General features: G+C 39.7%; 2 protein-coding genes across 3 annotated transcripts; one reads left to right on the top strand and one right to left on the bottom strand.

Annotated features, from left to right (window-relative positions):
- Nucleotides 1-206: 206 nt before the first annotated feature.
- LOC112572447 (serine/threonine-protein kinase Nek6-like) lies at nucleotides 207-10,457 on the bottom strand. Of its 2 annotated transcripts, XM_025252137.1 has the most exons (12): nucleotides 9,141-10,457; nucleotides 8,253-8,513; nucleotides 6,781-6,887; nucleotides 5,734-5,830; nucleotides 5,066-5,173; nucleotides 4,644-4,790; nucleotides 3,482-3,831; nucleotides 2,469-2,484; nucleotides 2,224-2,263; nucleotides 1,854-1,938; nucleotides 934-1,536; nucleotides 207-891 (listed from the first exon to the last, which is right to left on the bottom strand). In XM_025252137.1, the coding sequence occupies exons 1-7, from the start codon at nucleotides 9,249-9,251 to the stop codon at nucleotides 3,529-3,531; spliced, it is 1,134 nt and encodes a 377-aa protein (XP_025107922.1). In that variant the 5' UTR covers nucleotides 9,252-10,457; the 3' UTR covers nucleotides 207-891; nucleotides 934-1,536; nucleotides 1,854-1,938; nucleotides 2,224-2,263; nucleotides 2,469-2,484; nucleotides 3,482-3,528. The 2 variants fall into 2 exon arrangements, with proteins under 2 accessions (XP_025107922.1, XP_025107921.1); XM_025252136.1 differs by having other exon boundaries at nucleotides 207-1,536.
- Nucleotides 10,458-10,608: 151 nt separating this feature from the next.
- Nucleotides 10,609-20,376, top strand: LOC112572445 (serine/threonine-protein kinase Nek4-like). Its single transcript, XM_025252134.1, has 13 exons — nucleotides 10,609-10,783; nucleotides 12,198-12,461; nucleotides 13,593-13,699; nucleotides 14,069-14,165; nucleotides 14,444-14,551; nucleotides 14,912-15,055; nucleotides 15,394-15,510; nucleotides 16,471-16,719; nucleotides 17,148-17,184; nucleotides 17,452-17,497; nucleotides 17,858-17,942; nucleotides 18,238-18,352; nucleotides 18,785-20,376. The coding sequence occupies exons 1-12, from the start codon at nucleotides 10,691-10,693 to the stop codon at nucleotides 18,349-18,351; spliced, it is 1,461 nt and encodes a 486-aa protein (XP_025107919.1). The 5' UTR covers nucleotides 10,609-10,690; the 3' UTR covers nucleotide 18,352; nucleotides 18,785-20,376.
- Nucleotides 20,377-20,451: the final 75 nt, after the last annotated feature.

Consider the following 20,451-nt stretch of genomic DNA (forward strand, 5'->3'; position numbering starts at 1 on the left):
GGTGGCAGAGGTCGCTGCGGTGAGGTTTGTGTCTCCCCTCTTGCAGGTACAGTTGGTCCCCAAGCACCGGGAACAGCGCAGTCGCTGCACCTTGAAAGGGAGACCCTGAATTATCACCTGACAAACACGAGATCATTTCGAGCCGCTAAAAAAATATATATATATAACGAAAATTATAAAGAATACAAATAACAGACTTAAGGATAAAAAGATGAATGTCCCAGAAGGACTTTATTGTTTAAAGATGTACCACAACTTGCAGTCATCCTTGCATGTCTACCCGGGACTCCAGAATAATCAGAGACAGATGCCATCAACAGTAGGAAACAAGCAGTTGTCCTTGTGTTCATATGTGTTCAGTACTATACCATTTTACACACTTCAGCTTGCTGTAAGCAGTCTGGATAGACAGCAACACGGTGAAAATGTTTGCCTGCAAACAATATTGCTGAGGGCCCAGATTGTTTTTCATTGTACCATAGCATTTTCGTTTTACATACTTGTGCACTCATTCACACACATTACATACAAGACGATGAAAATCGTCATCACTGGGATCTAACCCAAGGCACACAAAATTTCTTAATGCATACGATAAATGATTTTCTCGGTAACACATTCATAGTTCACTTCTATCGCTGATGTCGACAGAGAATACGCGAACATAGACATTTCCCTACAACTGATCTGATGTAGAGAATATTTAGGTTGTCAACACCTGAAGTAAGCATCAGAACATAGACATATGCTAGTCCCATTCACATGTCACAGCACAGGTCCTGGACATTATTCTCTCTACACACAGAGCTGTATACACAGGCCCAGACATAGGTATCTCTACACACAGACCTGTATACACAGGGCCAGACATTATTCTCTCTACACACAGACCTGTATACACAGGGCCAGACATTATTCTCTCTACACACTGACTTGTAGGCACTGAGCTCGTTCTTTATACACTGATATGTATGTGTGATATGTATGTCTGTGGCCAGATTATCCTTCTGCACTGTCGATGACGGGAATAATAACACAGGGAAGAAAACAGTTCAAAACAGGTGCGAAAAAATATACAGACGCCGCTAGTGTCTAGAAAACTATCAGTTTCGTGATCTTTACCTTTAAAGTTAAAAACTGAGGTGGCACTATGGACAAACATGTTCTACACCTGCATTATAACTTCCGTTCCTAAAACTATCATAAATACATTTATTGTACACAATATATGTTGGTAGTTATACAGTTAAGAAATATCTACTTAAATATTGGTACAATGCAAAAGAAATGAACAGTTTAAAATTACAGTTGAAGATATCACAATCTATGCCAATGCCACGAAGATTATACGAGGAGCTCATGATGGCCAACAAAACGGATTGTGGTTATGCTGGACACGCAGATGCTGAAGAGATTCTTTAATGTGAAGGTCGAAAACTTTTAATGTGAAGGTCGAAAACTCTTGCTCAGGAGCATGAGGAGGAGGGCAGGTATCAGGGTTTCATAGTTGTCTTTAAACAGGTCTCGTAGCGTTTGCTGCAAGCAAGAAAAAAGAACATGTTTGTGTGCTGACCGTTCTAAGCAACTGTCTGTACAGCTTACTGAATGCATCATTTTGCTAGACCGAGGAGACTACAAGCAAGTAAATCGTTTAAGCTTCTGAAAAAGTGTGAAAAGAAAATGAAGAAAATCTTTCTCTTGCTCTCTCACACACACACAGACAAACACGGGCACACATACAGAAAGCACGACACAAGCAGATGCACTCGTGACACAAGAAGTGACACTTATGACACATGTACTGATACTTGTGGCACAAAGGTAACAAAGCACGAGAAGTATTTTTTACAAACCACTGTTTGGTATGCATTATGTCTTGAGCGCACAGTCCTCATTGCTGAGACAAAGGAGTCCCCTCCTACAGATTCGCTAACGAGACTGAAACACGACAGAAACAACTTTGAATACACGCTCTTGTCTCACCTCCAAACCTTTCATCCGCTCGAAGATATAGAGAAAACAACAGTTACTGAACGCTTTGTAATCTTACGCAACAAAGGTGAGAATGTTTTTCTTTAAGCATAACTTGTAGTATGCAAAAATTCGTGAGGGTCACGTACGAAGCACCTACACCCTCCACACATTTCCCCACCCTCCCACCAACTCTACAGACATGCGCAAACTGCAGTTATGAGGGTCAGCAGAGGTCAGGGATGTACTTACTTATTCAATATTTCCATCTGCTTTGCAAGATCAGCGTCAGCTGTGAACACAGAAAGTTTCCAACGACACTTAGGTGCATTCAGGTCACTAAGGCCCAGTTACTTGCCTACTAATAACTTCCGTAAAGAACTTTCCTCTACCAGCTTAACTTCTAGAAGTTTGGAAAAAAAACTGTTACTTCAGAATTCTAAATTAGCTAAATTCTAAATTGGCTCTTTCCTCTTCAACACAGATAAAATACTGACCTGCAGTGCTTGGTACCTAATTAAAAAAAAATAGAAAACAATTTGTCACGTATAATTATTGTGTATGCATTTATACAGTACACATACGTTTCAATGTCTCTCTCTCACACACATACACATAGATACGAGGTGTTCCTGAAAACTAACGGTACCGGTATTTCAAACAATAATTTCAATTCCAAACAAATTTCCCCTTCAAAATAATCCGCCTCGAGTGTAATTCACGTTTCTATTTTTCTCTACCAGGATTCTCTGCACAGCTGGAAAGATTCCTGTGGGATGCCCCTCAGCTCCAATGTGACGACCCTCTACTTCACCACAGGTTGCACCTGCTGACAACCTCCTAAACATCCGGCAGTTCCTGGCCGAGAAGAATATCACCGTACAGAAAGAACCCCCCTACTCGTCTGCTTTTGCTCCATGTGACTCCCCCCATGCATGTTCAAGGGGATCATCAAGAGGACACGTTTTGATGGCGTTGAGGTCATAAAGAGGGTCACACCGGAGAAGCTGAGGGGTATCACAGAAGAAGAAGAATCATTCCAGCAGTGCAGAACCATGGCAGAGAAGGATGAAAAAAAGGGGAGGGGGAAATTACACATCTCGTGTGTGTGTGGAGAGAGAGACAAATTCATAGATTGAGAGATAGAGAGAGAAAATGAGAATGAGAAATAATTTGAACTCTATATTTAAATCAGGGAATTGCAGTCTAGATGAGTTTTCTTTCAACTGACACACGCATACAAACAAGCATACACGCACAAATACACGCAGACACATACACAAACATTTTCTATGTATTTTTATCACAAACATTATGCTGCTACACTTGAACATTACATAACATTTTTACTTATTCAGTATCGTGGGTTACATTGTAGACAAATATGGGTAGCAGCGACTACACCTTTGTGGCCCTTGTAGCCCTTCCCACCTGAAAGAGAGAGAGACTACAGAAAAATATCATGAAGGATCCACGCAGCAGAGTATATTCTTTCAGACACAGAACATACCTGGTCAGGTCTGAGTGTTGATGTCATACTCTGTACAACTGTTGCCATCAGGGAGGGCGAGGAAGAGGAGGAGAGCAGGAGGAGGAAGACGATGAACCTGAGTATCTGTACACTGCGTCCAGGTTCTTCTTGCTGTGTTTCAGAGTTCGATGGCCTTTATCTACCACAGTGGCATCGTAATGGATTCTTCCTGTAGGTGATCTGTTTCTCTTATCATAAAAGTTCTCGAAAGACTTGTCTGGTATCGTTCCAGACAACAACGACAGGCTTATCGGCCGACTATCGCAGGTTTCCGTACCTTGGCCATCAAGGAAGTCGAGGAACTTGTAATGGGTAAGCCAGTCTTGAGGCTAAGAAATTAGGAAACGGCCATTAGTAATATTACTGGGCAGCTTTTCTGGCTCTGGAAAGGTGTTTATAATTGTACATTCACCTTATGTGATACTATATCGTACTGCAATTACAACGTGACTATAATTACATATGTAAAATATACACTGCAATAAAACACATTTTGTACAATTATACCATTATTATGTTCGATGCCCAGTTATATTACATATATTATAAAGACTTGATTATAATTCTTAGTATACCCATTAATTAAACTATACTTTTCATTTAAACACAGAAACATACAAATAGACTTAATTTCATCAACATTTGTTCATGAAAGATGATCAACAATGTATGTTGTTTTTTAGTGTCCGCCGATTGCATTTGTAAACAGGTGATCGACTACTTAATATGAAAAGGCTTTTTTAGAACCAGCATAATAATACCATAGCATCCGCAATGCATAATAATACAGAAGAATCACTGTAATAGGCTATAGTGTTCATGTGATTTGCTCCCTCAAAGATTTTAGCGTTTTACTTTGTGTAATATGGAAACCGCAAACCACTTTCAAGAATAAAACAAGAGAAGCCTTTAATACTGGTCCTTAACACACGTTTACACTCCAGGAGCATATTTCCGTGATGTTTATATCAACGTCCTCTCCAATAAAATCAGTTAAATATTATTTTCAGAATAATTGTTGTTTTCTTTTTCTAAATCTTTCTTTCGTGCTTAGCATCTATTTTCTCTGACCACGGTTTCCTTAAACTCCTTATAACTAGTCTATCGTTTCTATCATCTTCATAATAATCCACAACCTTACCGTCTTTCTTTTTTCTAATGTCTCCTGCAGAAGCTGAGTGTCGAGGATTTCGGAGGCCGTTGGCCGGTCGACGGGATTTAGCTTCATCATGTTCCTCACCAGCTCGGACAATCCCGGGCTGTACACCTCGGGGGGAAGGGGCTTTATCTGCAAGCGAACGATCCACGGGTGTTCTAAAGTGCATGGACTGCTGTGCACCCCTTTAAAAAGTCGTAAGTAGGTAAGCAAAGCAGGGAAACTGCCTTATACAATATAATTTTAGAATTGAATATGCGCTTTCTTTTTGATATAATCTTTTGGAACCAATAGTATTTTAAAGAAAATATGTATAATTAAAGATAAAACTTGATGATTAATTTGGAAAACCCAGACGTGAAGTCGGCTGCTCCACAACTGAATGAAATTTATTCAGGTTTCCTTACCTCTTGATTCACTATCACTCGAAACAGAGTGATCAGCGATGTTCCATTGAATGCTTTCTCCTCAGTGGCCATCTCGACAAGGACACAGCCCAGGCTCCAAATATCTGTCTGCACCAGGTAAAAAGTATATTGTCTTATCCGTAAGTTTTTCTTCATCCATCTTTAGGATAAATGAACAAATGAATGCTCTGTGCAAAGTGTAGAGAGTGCTCGTGCGTACTTTTGTGTGTGTGTCCGCGCGCGCTCATGCAGTCACATGTTTTCACGAACCAACCAAATCCAGTCACGCTTTATATTATTTCTAAACTTGTTTGAAAGGAATGTTATTTTAGAACAGTGCGATTATGTGCTGATCTAACAGGTGCACAATATAGAGGGTAGCGGTGTTTGCTTGTCGACGCTAAGGCGACAGCATCAGACGCCATCTTGGTAACTGATGACAAGTTGAGCATCTAACAATTTCATAATGACTAAGCTGTCCTGACATTCATCACCATGACTTCAGGAAGCAGAGATCTGATCCCGTAGTTAAAAGATCCGCAAACACACAGGATCAGCATGTTCTGGACATATTTCTGACAGCAGGACTACCAAGATAGCATCTGATGACGTCATGGCGCTTTCAAACTGTAACCGTTCTTTAGAAATTCAGAAACTTCCGCCGCTACCTTGGCATCGTACGCCTTCTCTTGAATCACTTCCGGGCTCATGTAGCATGGTGTACCACAAAACGTTGTTGCAAGAGATTTTGGGTGTGTCAGGATCCTTTAAGCGAGATCAGGCCAGACAGAACAGAAAATCAGTTAAAATAATTCATTACTCAGCAATGATGCTAGTGTGATTAAATATAGAACTTTTTGCTTTTCAAGTCACTAGTTTACACAATATGCACATGATAAGAAAATTATTAGTAAAAATAAGTAGAGCACAGTTCCTCGTATGGAAGCGAGTTCAATGTCCAGTGTACAAAAGACTAAAAATGACAGTTTGACATTTAACGAACAAATACAAGGAACGGCATACGGTCTACGGATGACACCGCGCCAAACATAAACGAAGTGCATAGACGAACACGGGGAAATGAGGATTTAGCGAAGGGGTTGCTGGGTTATGAGTGATATTTCTGAAAAAATGCGGACTTGAAAGGTGGACTTGAAAGCTTCAAATGTAGACAGTTTGAAGAGAAAGGGAAGAGAACTTCATATAGTGTGGCTCAAAGCAACGGTCAGCACAAGCAGACCGAACAAATTCCGTTGGATGGCGTCAGTAGCTGGAATAAGCAGCCAGTATAGCCCCCAGAGGAGGGATATAGCATGGTCTGCTTTTTAACTTTAGAAGACAATACGAACAACACTGTCCTGAGCCCTTTGTTTAGTAGGTGGTTACATAGAACAATAACCAGAGAGCTGCAATAATCCAGCCCGGGCAACACAAAGAAAGCATGTGAGAACAGAAACATATTATAGCTTATGTCATAATTTATATAAAAACAAACTGCACACTTAAAGTCTACAAGTATATGAAACAACATTTATGTCAGGCAGAATCGACACTCACTCATGTCATACCATAATAGCATCTTTGAAAATGGCTAGGTATTTTGGAATGGCACACACAACTGTTTCAGGAAGACCGGTCATTTAAAACTTTCCTTTATTGGTAATGAATTAGGAAAGAGGGATGAGAGAGACAGAAAGGCGCACGAAAAGACTTACCTGGCGATTCCTAGATCTCCCAGTTTTATATCTCCTTTAGCGGTCAGGTAGATGTTGCTTGGCTTCAAATCTCTGTGTAAGATTACTGGATGGCCACCGTGCATGTACTGTTGACACAGGGCAAAACACATTCTTAGCCAAGTAAAGATGTCTGTCAGGGAGGACAAGACACGCTTCATCCATTAACTGACAGAGGAAGCAAAGACAGTGGCTATACAGGGAAACATGAAGTGGTTATTCGAAATAACAAACTCTTTCTGGCAGGAACATTAACACAAACAAGCCAGTAAAAGACAAAGACGACAAGACTATAACAAACGATGCAGGACAAAGAGAACACTGGATGGAGCACTTCGAACAGATTCTGAACCGACCTCGCCCACCATCTTTATCTGACATACCACCAGCAACCAAACAACTTCACGTCAACACCAACCCTCCCACTAAAACAGAAATCACCAGAGCTATCAAAATCATGCAAAGCGGCAAAGCAGCAAGTCCTGATGGCATATCCCCAGAGGCACTCAAGGAAGACCCAGTAACAACAGCAAGAGACCAAAGCAGACTTGGAAAAGAACAGTCGAGAGCGAGGCAAAGGACGTCGGAACCACATGATCACAACTGACAGGTGCTGCCCAAAACTGGAGAGATGTTGGTGCGGCCCTATGCTCCTCGAGGAGTAAGAAGGAATAAACTAAAATACCTCGAAAACTATAGGCTATGTTGATACCTTGGTGTCTTATATCCCAGTCATCACCAGACGAGATGCAGAAGGTGTAAGGCGCGATAAGAGTGACCGGGTATGCATACTGCTTACTTTCAAATAAAGGACCAAGCCAGGTATTGCTGACGTTTTTCCCCCCCTACTGACAGAGTGGATTGCAGGGCAAATTCCAAAGCGATTGATATCGGTGTCAAGGATCATTGATAAGAGAAGATCCCGGATGTTGTTAAAGGGAGGGAAACCCCTGCATTTAACGCTACTTTTGCACTTTGCACGATTCTCACCTTTGTCTGGTTAAGAAAATGATAATTATCATGAAAATTTACACTTTTTTATCATCACAGATTTTCTTGCCATCATAGCATACTTTTGAAATGCTAAACGAGTTGCTATGGCTGGTTTAACTTCGTCTCCCCTTCTTCTCTCCTTAACATGCAAGACAGGCAGACCAGCTGTCCAATGTTTGCGCATTTATCCAGTATGCACAACACACAAAAGCCAGTCTTGATTTGGTTTTTGCTGGCCGCAGAACTGTTCATTTCCTTCTGCCTGTGCTCTGGGATATTTGTCTGCTGTTACGGAAACAATCTAATGATTCTAGTCCGAAGCTTTCAGAGTTTCTGAGATGTCACATTAGCTGGCCCGTCTAGTCAACCAAAATCATTCCATCATTAAATATCTTGAAAGTCAGTAGCTTACAACCTATCCTGGTCCACCAGTAGTTACAAGGCAAAGGTCACGTGCTTACCTCCAGCGCGCACGCCATCTGGTAGAGCCAGCACAGCAGAAGGCTTTCCGGCACCGCTTTACTGATGTTCTGGAGGAAAACCGCCATGTCACCCCCCTGGCAGTACTCGGTGAGGATGCAGAGGTAGTCCTTGACCATCACGCTGTCCACGTAACCGACCACGTGTTCATGTGCCAGCAGCTTCAGCGCCTCGCGCTCCTTCTCCGCTGCCTCCTTCTCCTTATCTGGGGCTCGATGAAGATCGATCTCCTTCAAGGCGAACTGAAGACAAAAAAGAGGAAGAACAAACTAACAACAGGTGGCAGAGAACGAGCTGTTCCGTTAGCGGGAGGAGAAAAGTGAGGGTTGACGAACTGTGGACCCTGAAGAAAAAGCGGGTACGAAAATCGAACTGCAGACAAAGTGGAGGCGGGGATTGAAGAAGAAGAAAGAGAATGTAGATAACAAGAGGGAGGAAAGGGGGTTGGTAGAAAAAGAACTGAAGACAATAAAGAAAACCCCAAACTATAGACAATGGTTGTCAAGATCACACACTCGACAACTGTAGGCGGTGTGTAGACAGAGGACGGAGAGGTTAGACCATCGGAGTGGAGAGGCAGATAACGAACGTTAGACAGAAAACCGAAACTGAGGCATCGTACAATCTTACCTCTTGCTCTAGTAGCTACTGAAACATCTTACCACTTACCTACTTCTCTAGTAACTATTGCATCTTTTCATTTCGATTTCGCATGGCGATCAAAGGCTGTTTACAACGACGACAAAAGTTATACATTTGTACAGTTTAATTTTTTTGCTTTTTTAATTTAGAAAATAACTGTACACGAATGTTATCCATGTTTCAATTTTTAAAGTGAGGCTGTGAGAGGTTCACCTCAACCGACTTACCAGATCTGACCCTCTTTCGACCAGGTAGACGGTTCCAAAGGCCCCAGAGCCTAAATTTCGAACGAATTTCCAGTCCCCAGGAGACCCTGCTGTAGCACAGGCTGCCATCATCGTGCCTGGCAAGCCCCGTGTCCTCGAAACGGCTCACCAAACCGGAAGGCGATAAAAACCAAGACAGATCACAGTTAATCACAGTCTCCACTGTTGCTAATCCACCGTGTGAGGCGCCAGGTACCTCCGGAGACCACGGCCACAACTATACTGCCTGGAGTTCACAACTCACTGACACACCTGTGCGACGAAACTGTTCGTGGAGCGGGGACAGGAAGGCTTGTCACACCTGTGGGGACAGTCCTAGCACAGGTGCGGGCCTTGTCGGCTGAAATGTGACCGTTTGTCAACGCACAACGAACGGCTGAACTAGAACACAAAACAATTAAAAGAAGGTAGGCTACTCGATCCCATGCACACGGATAAGGTGTGTTGTAAGGCTGGGTTGTCGTTCTCTGGTGGCCGACGTGCCCAGTCATAGCAACAACGACTGCCCCACTTGGGAAAGGTTGGTCGACATGTCGATGTAAAGACAGCGCGAGAAGAGTAAAGTCATCGGGAAAATAATGTGGACAAAAATAGACTTGAACAGAGTTTTTTTTTTTTAAAACCTCCGGGCGGCGAAGAAAGCGAGTTGCCTCACTGAACACCAAAGGTGACAGGGTAGATTCCTACAGTTGTGTGGTGTACATCAAAACACAGGTCTTGTAGAAGGGTAGATGGTAAAGTGGTCCCAAGATAAGAGGCAGTAAATGAAATGCTCAAAAATACGTCTTTACTGATAATATAAACAAAACTAACTCTAAGAGGCAAAATGCGGCATTTCATAGTTGCTACTAAGCTAAATCTTCCGGGTTTTTACCATATTCAGTGGAAAAATAGCTCTACAGTTGTTAATATTCTGCATGCAGCAGAGCAGGTGATGATCTTCAAGTTAAATAATAATAATAGTAATAATAATAATAGAAGAACGTGTATCATCTGCTTTCTTTGACCGGAAATAAAAGTTCTCTTGCTCAGTTCAACAAATAAATCAACAAGTGTCAGTGATAAGGGTTTCGATGACAGGCCAGATATGTTTTCTGTTCAAGTCAGCTTCAGGGTTGCTGGGTATTCACTGCAAGACGGAGAACTCGACAACCGAAACAGAATCAACAGGGTGTAACAGTTTCGCAGCGTGTTCGATACCCTTGTTGGGTTTGAGAGGTTGAAAATGAGAGTCTGTATATGGCTATACGAAACTGTTAAACTGATACACCATCTTCTTATCTTCAGTAAAAGATGTCGATAATGCAGCAAATGATCTGTATACAGACACATCACTTGACCTAGAAGCACTTGCTGCTAATAATAGTAGCTGGGGTTGGCAGCTTTATTCATGCAGGCTTTTTGTTGTCAGCGAGCCCGCACTGTGGTAAGTACGGTACGACGCCTAGTTTGGGAAAACCGCCCACTACAGCAGACTTCGTGCAACTGACTTCGATAAACGGGTGGAAAAGATGGCCAACCCAACTTACTTTATAGCTGGAGAGCTGGGCAAAGGAGGATTCGGAGTAGTGTACTTACTTAAAAGCGACAAAGATGGCCCTCCGGTAAGCAAACTTTTACAACTTTTGTTTCTTTTCCTGCGTTTATATTTGGTTTATGTCGCAGTCTGATATGTCATGGCCGTGACCTAAATACACCGACTAATGGAGAATATATATGACTAGACTTAAAATTGAAAATATTGCACCGGACAGATCAAGATTTGTTAAATTAAGAGACTTGCCAGGGAGAAATAATTAGAATTTCCAGTATAAGGAGTTCACTAAGCTAACGATAAAGTATTCCTAACCTAAAATTAGGACGACCTACAGCTGTACGTTGATTGAGAAATTAAAATGATTAATTATTATAACAGCGAAAACAAGGCAGCAAAGATATTGCGGGTAAGATGTCAAACATTGTAGGAACCAGACGAAAAGAGATCTTTATCAAAATAAAGATCTTTGAACATCTGTCGATCAAACAACATATTGCATTTATAAACAGATGTCTAGGAAATCGGGGATTTCCGATTTCTGGACAAAGGTTTATCGTCCCATGGAAACACTTCCCGATGGATACTGGGCTTCCAGCAGTTGAGGGTTCTTTTTGGATAGTCCCGTTTCCTTCCTCTCTTACCTTACCACCGAATCAATAAACAGATAAATAAAATAAAAAATAAAACTGTCACAAAATTCATGCACCGCACAATGACGTAGATACGTCCAGGTCAACGACGGACCGCAGGCTGTCAGCACGTGCAAGACGGGTTCACCGACCCCTGAACATGTCCTGCAGCTCTCCCCACTACACAGACAGACACGCACGCACGGACAAACCTGTGGCTTCAAACCACGTACACTGGAAAAAAAACTCCGAGGCACCAAAGAAAACAAAGAAACAAAGCCCTCGATCTTCATAATAATATTGTGAAAAAGAATCCGGAATATAAAAGCCAGAGCCCACCCTCTCCTTCTATTGCCATCTCTGACAAATCGGGTACGTGTATGATGTGGAAGGAAACGGTAGTCCCTTCACCTTTCGGTCATTGAGGGCGGCGATGGAGGTAAGATGTTACAGGACACATTGCTTTTTTTCAGGACTACAATTTTTCTGTGAGGTATAGGTGCCCATCTCGTCCTCACTGTCGTTTCCTTCCCCAGCCCTCTAAGTCAACAGCTGGATGAACTGGAGGAAGTTTGCTGAGCTCTATGGGTACTAAACCGGCGTTTCGATCTGAGACACATTTGCTCTAATAGTACCACTCGGCTCTCCGCTTTCTTGTTTGATAAATAGGCAGGAGGCGAAGAGAGAGGTATGGGTAAGGAAGCGCCAAAGTCGATGCGCTCTTTGTTACAGCCACAATCCCAGGCGAGTATCGAACCAGCGACCCTTATATTTAAACATAATAAACGTAATGATCAAGACACTTCCTGTTTGTACATGTCACGCTTAGAATACAGGGAATGTCTTTTACAGCTTGCCATGAAGACAGTCGACCTGAGGAAGATTCCAGAGGATTTCAGGGAGCGAGCTAAGGACGAAGCCAAGCTTTTACAGAATCTGAGCAACCCCTACCTGGTGCACCACGTCAACTCGTACATGAGGCACCCGTACCTGTGCATCATCATGGAGTTCTGCGCTGCTGGAGACCTCGAAAAGTTCATCAAACATCTGGGCTTCAAGAACCTACCCGAAAAACTCATTACCTGCTGGTTGATGCAGGCTGCATCGGGGCTGAACGTAAGCATCTGAATCCTTATTTCTCTCACCGTTCTCTCTCTCTCTCTCTGGATTGATCGATGGATGAATAACTGACTAAAAAAATTGCTTAAGAGGTGGATTACAACAACTGACAGCTAGCTTTTTAGACTTATGTCTTCTGTTCTCAATATCTACGATGTGAAAGTATACTGTAGTGAACAACTTGCTTTCTTCAAAACACTGGTTTGAGCTCGGTATGATACTATTTCCCCAAATAAGTGTGAATAAACAGGCCTTCATTCTCGAGAAACATGCCGAGAAGTATCAACACGTTTACAATTCAAGATGAACTTTGCGATCTTTATAAAGTCGAGACAACATTTCTTTTATTGGAACATGTAAGACTGTTTAGAGCATCTGGAAAGATCGTTACCTATAGCAGGATATGATAGCTGAGCTAATAAATTTTAGTGAACACTTTACTAGGAGGCACTGAGTTTAGTTTATATGTTGTTGACGCTATTCCTTGAAAAATACACATCTAGTCTCACAAAATGAAAAAAGCCAACTGAGATCATACAGCTATAAACAGCAGATAAATTTATAAAATTATAATTATGGAAGTAAAAACTGAACAGTTTGAAGAGAATGGTTTATCAATCGGCAATGTAAACTAAATTTGCTTGTCACATTATATTTCTCTCCAGGTTATAGGTCTAATTTGTTTTCTTACCCATGCCTGTATGTTTTATTTAGCTTTATTAAAGTTATGTCACACTACTGATGCTGTAACCCCATTCCTGTAGCAAAATATTAATGTGGGTGGGGAAGGAGGGGGTATTCACACAAATGGGAAATAGTATCTCACACTAAGATCAACTGAAACATTTGGTGGGTTGGGGATTAAGTTGCACTCTTGTAGACCTTCTAAGTTTATGAGATACATAAACACCATTTATAAGATGCTGAGCAATATAACAAATTACAGAAAAAAAACAATAATTTGAATTTTTGTTGCAGTACATAAATTTAAATAAACTTCTTAAAATGCTGTACTGCTGAGTATTCATAATTTTCAAGCATTGACATTAAGAATTAATTTGTTAATACGAGGTGTGAATATTGATGCACTTACATGTATTTTAGATGCTCTTCACTCTTTTGTTCCAGTACATGCATACTCATGATCCTGTAGTACTCCACAGGGACCTGAAGCCACAGAATATTTATATCACTGGCACTGGTGGTCTGCGCCTTGGGGATCTTGGACTAGCAAGGTAAGGGAAGTTACTGGAATTAATGTCTCCATCCATGCATCTACCAACTCCAGCCTAAATAATTACCCGATACACTAATATGTTTATCTAGATGTTGCTGATAATAATAATGATGATGATGAGGACAATGATAGAAGAATAAGAATAGAATTTATAAGCCACATTTCTCCTTGAGGAGGTGAACTGACAAGTGTCAACCCTTACTGGCACTAGACTGATTAGTGTTCATGGGTGTCCTTAGTTCCTGGGTGCACAAAATCTTAAGTAGGGTGTTACTTAAGGTTGCCTGCAGGTACCTTAATGTTAAAATTTAAAATATCATGATACAAAAGCTATATTCCTCTCAGTGGAAATCACTTTACTTTGCAGGAAACTGGCTGGTCCGCAAGACATGGCCACAACTGTGGCTGGAACTATTGTATATCTCAGTCCAGAGATGCTGAATCAGAAACCATACAATTCAAAGGTATTTGTAATGTTTCAAAGCTACACTGCAACTTAATTCTAGCAGGCGATCTGTGCATTGTGTGATATATCAGGTCAATAGACATCCAATTCTCTCCATTTATCATCAATTTAAAAAAGTGAAATAAATATGGAAGAATTTATACAGAGCCTCATTGATGTATCATTTTGCCTTACTTTCTATTCAAGATATATTTATGCTGACACCTGTATTTAAGCCTGTGCACATGATACACACACATGATTATAACTTGCTTCAGCGCTTGTTTCATGTTGCAGACTGATATCTGGAGCCTTGGATGTGTGTTTTATGATATTGCAAGCATGAAATCCAAAGAGGAAGAAATGGGCCTCATGTTTCTGCTGTTTCAAGTCATGGGTGGCAGGGTAAATCTTCATCATATGAACTGCTCTATCCTCTTTGCTGCCAGATTAGTTTTAGTGCAACAAATCAGATTGTATGTTGTAGCCTTTCATTTCATTTCTCTGGACATGGATCTTTTTGTTACTGATTCATACAACCTCAGACAATTACAACTTGAAGAACCCAAAGTTTTAAATTGAACAAAATCAGATTTTTAGTGAATGTAGTGTGATCTGCTGATGCTGTGTTTGTAGTGGTGGTTGTCATTGAATGTGTGTGTGCGCGGGCGAGTGCATGCATGCATGTGAGTGAGAGAGAGAGAGGCAGCACATGCATTATACTGAATACATTTAATAATAATACTTCTGATTTTTTTTAAATAGAATGTACCTTTGCCAGAAATCTACAGTGAAGGACTGAGAGAAACAATCTTACGAATGCTGACCAAAGACCCTCAAGAACGTCCGAGTGCTGGCAACATTCTTAACAGCACTGTTGTGCAAAGCTTTCGTAAAAATCCTGAGGAGGTATGTATTCTTATGTTACAAAATCTGTGACATTGTGGACATGCAGCATTCAATGCATCATGTGTTAAATGTTAAAACTAAGGAGAGTTTAATTATCATGCAATAAGTAGAATATCTAAAGGACAGACCAAGTATTTTACTATTTCCGTTGGCTGAGGAGAGGGATAGACTTGATTGGTTTGATAAATGGATGGTTGTTTCATATGGGAAGTTTCATTTAAATGCCAGAGAAAGAATATGCTCTAAGAAAAACAGTGCTGTATAGATCCTATATGAAGTCTACAAACTATACAACCTGAATACAGAGTGATACAATGTGTATTAGCTTTTTTCCACAGCCAGCTAATATCATCGCTGAACATGCAAGAAAAGAAAGAAGACCTGTGCCAAAGATTCCTAGAGATTTGGCAGACATTAGATGTGGGCAAGTCCCCTTGGATTCAAGAGACATTCTGGTGAGAGCAAATCCACTCATCCATATTTGTTAGACTTTTTTCTGTTCAAAGTACTTTGTAATAGGGCCATATAGGAAATAATTCTAATGGAAGTCACTAATGGTGATTTCCACAGCAATACTGCCAGATTCCTCTGTCATGGTGAGTACATAAAACTTGACTTTGTCCTTGATAGGAGGAAACACCAACCTGTTCATACATCTTTGGTTATTGGCAATGAGACGGTAAAAAAGGTGCAAAGTTTTAAGTACCTCAGCATGGTGCAAGACAACAAACTTTCCTGCCAGGAAAGCACCTGTTCTTGCTTAGGCAATTTCAGTGTTAGTGGTCTTGTACTTGAAGCAGTGTATCTTACCCTGATCAAAAGCACACTCAGATTTAAACTGTCCAAGTGGTTTGGTGTTCTGTCAAAGATAAGGTTTGCTTGATGAGTATGGTGAAGATTGCCAGCAAGATCATTGGCCTTCTATACAGACCACTAAGTGACCTATACACCAGGGCTGTTAGTATCATCACAGACTCATCTCACCCACTGCATCACCATTTCCAAATGCTACCCTCTGGCTGTAGATGGAAAGTGTTTTTTCCAAGTCCTTTATAGCAATTACGATATCACTCTTGAACAGGGCTAACAAATGTACATAGTGTGTGTGTGTGAGAGCATGTGTGTGCACACACCTCTGATAATTGTATGGGTATGTGTGATGCTACTGTTTTTTGCTTGTGTGAGCTTCCAACAAAGAAAAATTCCTCTGTTGTAAACAGACACTGATCATCTCACTCTCAACACTAAGTGGCAAGAATTTGCCAAAGCCGGATTGCATACACTTGTTAAGAATAAACATGTCAGATGTTAACAACATTGGGTGGCATATCCCAAGAAAACTTGATTAGCAAGTGATAACTAAGGGTTAAGTATCCACCATGAAACATCATTATGTCTTTGATGCATTCCTACAGGTGCCACTGAAGGCATTAGAGGACCTGAAGAAACTGAACAGTCCAAAGCCAATACCAATGCCAAAGCCGAGACTAAACCCTGTTAAAGTAGAGGATGTTGCCCCAGTTAAGAAGGAAGATAAAGTTAATCCAATGAGAGTCTTTAATGGAATGAGTGAGAACTCAATGATTTTGTTTGGAGGTGCACGAAACACAGCTGCCTCAGGGCCATCTGCTGCTGTTGAAGGTGCTGTTGGAGGCAGTGATGATGTGAGTATGGTAATAACCTGAGCAGAAGAAACTAAAGGAAAATGCAGAATGCGCATTGTGCCTAAGCATGAGTGTATCTGTGTGTATATGGTGCTACATATGTGTGACACAAAAGGAATGCAAATATGAGAAAAGATAAAATTAGAAGAAAAAGTACAAAAGTGGTGCAATGTGTGTGTGTTTGAGAGAGACTTTTGATACAAAAGAATAAGCTACAAGGCATGTTCAAACTGGTCATAAAAGCACTTTCAAGCAGTGATGTCAGTGTGTCTAATGCAGGTGTGTGTGCAAGTGTGTGAATACATCCAAGTGCACATGTTCTTGGATGACAGTCTGAGGGTATGCAAGTATATATTCATGTGAATTCATAGAGTTCACACAAAATGCAATTAAGGTGATTGATGTAACCCTTAAATCTTTTGTTTCAGGCTAATGAAACATTCTTTGATTCAAAGAATGAGCCAGGTATGTGTATAACGAAATAATGTAATTATTATAATAATGCAGTTAGTACAGTCAGGGCAATCTAGGTTAGCTCCTAGTATATTAATATATAATTTATATTATGTTTACTGTACCCTTACAGCAAAATTTTTCTGAAGGCACATGTAACAGTTTAATATAGGCATGTCCTTTATTTTGATGTTTTTGCTGCAATGATACTTATAAATGTATTCTAAAAAATATTCTTTTTAAATTAATCATGCTGACATTTTGCCATGTTTGTTTCAGAGTATGACGAGGAACACTTCTTGGCTAAGATACAGGGGCTACAAGTGTAAGACAACTTTTAAAAATTTATTTAAGTCCCTTACTCAGTTCTTGTTGTGAGGAGGAAACAAGTGTGGTTTCAAACAATGATTTGACTCGTTCTTAGGCCTAGATGAAACAAAGATAATGATGATGCTTTAAAAATTATAACAATTATTAAAATTTTTTGGTTTTAATTGCACTATGCAATAAGAAGAAACAAAGGTAGAGAACGAGAATATTGTTAACTGCTAATAACTCCTTATACAACTGTGCCACCAATTAAAAAATGTCTCTTTTTTTCCTGGTATATAATGAAAATAATACTCAGCTTTTTGTGAACGTTTGGCATGATAGTAGAAAGCTAAAAGAAGGTTTATTTGTACAGGGACTGCACTAATGGACTAGGAACAGAAGTGCTTCAGGCTGCCTATGGAATCATTGCAAATGTTCGAGACCTCAGTATGCTTAAGGTATAAATTGGCTATCTGGCATAGGTCATGGATTATACACTTTAATAAAACAGTTTTAGCTGAAAAAAAAGGCTCCTACCTTCAAAATACCACTGCATATTTTTTATCCAACAAAGATAATCTTTATGTTGTAAATTATTCCTATTATTTATTATGCCTGATTTCATTTAACCCTTCTTGTGCATCTTTGAATATATCACAGGCTGATAGGCTCCTTTTCTGTCATCATCTGAAGAGAAGGCATGAGAAAGAGAAGAGTTCATTAGAAATACATATTGTGTTTTGATCATTGCAGGTGCAGCTGGAGGAACTGCTAGGCAAGTCCCTGTACACAAAATATAGTGCAAAGATTCTGGAACTTCGAGTTCTTGAATATGCCCTCCACAAAAAACTGAGCAGCGTCAGGTGAGGTAAGACACACATTATCTGCACCAGTACTACCACCTTCACTTACAAAGGCTTTGCATTGTGGTAGATGCCTTATTTTTGGTTTTTCTCAGTAATTCTTTAGCTTTCCTATTGATCTGTGTACTTAAGTAGATAAGATTTTCTTGCGTAACCTACCAAACTTAAGGATTTGATCATTTTGCTGCTGCCATGGAAAAGTAGATTTTAAGTGCAGTGGTTATGGCTGCTAAATTTAAAATGTATATTCTCTTATAGTTTGGCTTGGCATAATGCCTAGTTTTAACATGCTACAGGTTACCTTTTCAAGATGAACCTGAACAATCACTATGCAAACATGATGTTCTGAATGACTCAGACATATTAAATACCATATATTCCTATTTATAACATATATATGAAACTTTTAAAACTTTTGGAAACTTTCTTTTGTGCAGGAGATGACGTGCAGGAGATGAGAAAGCACCTGCTTGATGCTGACAACAGGAAACTGCGCAGTGCACACAGAAAATTAAGAATTATTAAGAATAATGCTAGTGAACTGAACACCTACTACACATTGCGGAGTAATTATGACATCTTATGGCATACACACCTATTTTATTGACAATATGTCAGAAAATGAAGTATTATGGCAAAAGTGTTAAAGACAGCAATGGACACCTTCAAATGCTGACTTTTAACTTGCACATTTAAGTATTTTTGTTCATGAGTAGATCATTAATAGTAGATGTATAATATATATAGGTGTGTGCATTTAGATATACGTATGTGCAATCAAGTGTGAGTGATGGAGTTAAAAAGAGTTTGTGTGTGTTTGTGTGCGTGGGCACACGTATTCAATGTCATGCACATTCAAGTGTTCATGAACATGTTTTTAAAAGAAAATCTTGTGTCTTTGTGTGAATGAAATTCCCAATTTTGGATTTTCTGTCTGATGTAAAAATGCTCCTTTTTAGTGGATCTCATTTAGAGAACAAAAGAGAGAGAGAAAGTGAAAGAGAGAAAGAGTATGTGTGTGCATGCACCCATGCATGTGCAGGTGCACATATTCATGTACATACAAGAGTTGACAAAATTATTAGAATTCTAATGCTTTAGATACTTTAGGTCGATGAGATATGAATCTATTAAAAGTATTGCTCACATGTTTGTTTTCTTTTTAAAATATTTGACTTCTCTGTCTTGTTTTGCAATCAAGATACAATGGCTTCATGTTGTCCATGGATTCCTAAAACATCAACTTACTGTTATTAATTACTCAGCTGACAGACTCTTAGATAATGCCCAGTTCATTTCACAATACATGTATTCATGAAATATGTTTATGACACTGTAAATGTTTTGATCATGAGTAGACACATACTTTTTAAAAACACTTATACACTTAACACATCCCTTTTCATTATATTTAAAATTGTTGATAATTTCTGTTTAGTTTGAATAATGACACGTTATTGGAAGTGTCCATGTATTACTATAAAGCGCCCAGTTGCAGTAAAATGTTCTTCAAGTTTACTAAAGATCTTTATTATTGATAGTGTGTACTCTTATTTCATACACCTGCACTTTACAAGAAATATCTACACTGTCGGATGATTTGTAGGGTAAACCATAAGAAAGTCAGCATTCCTCTGTAACCAGTAGACCTAATGAACAGCCATCACCATATTGTCTATTATCAATCATCAATTATTATAAAACATCTAGGAAAGTAGATCTTTTGCCACAGTCAATATTGTATCTTCTATAAATATTAAATTATATTCCTTAATAATTAGGTTTGATATACTGTGATGCTTGGCTGTAAATGCCAGGCTATTAACATTTTGTTGTTATAATAATATCTCTTAAAATGATTTTCTGTTTAGTTTAATTTATATTAATGTTCTTCCTATTAACTCCTAGTGGAGCATAGGGTCGCTTTATTTTATATTACTGTCAGTAATTTGACTGGTTTGTTAGCAATCTCATTCCTGTATAGTTTAATGCAAGGTTGTGATGCAATAAACAGACAATAACAAAACAATCCTGCTGTTCTCTGCAACAAAAATTACCGATTTCCTCGCCACGTTATTTAGTTTTTCTTCTAGAAACATATAGA

The sequence above is a fragment of the Pomacea canaliculata genome, linkage group LG9, assembly GCF_003073045.1.
Source record: "Pomacea canaliculata isolate SZHN2017 linkage group LG9, ASM307304v1, whole genome shotgun sequence".
NCBI classification, from domain to species: Eukaryota; Metazoa; Mollusca; class Gastropoda; order Architaenioglossa; family Ampullariidae; genus Pomacea; species Pomacea canaliculata.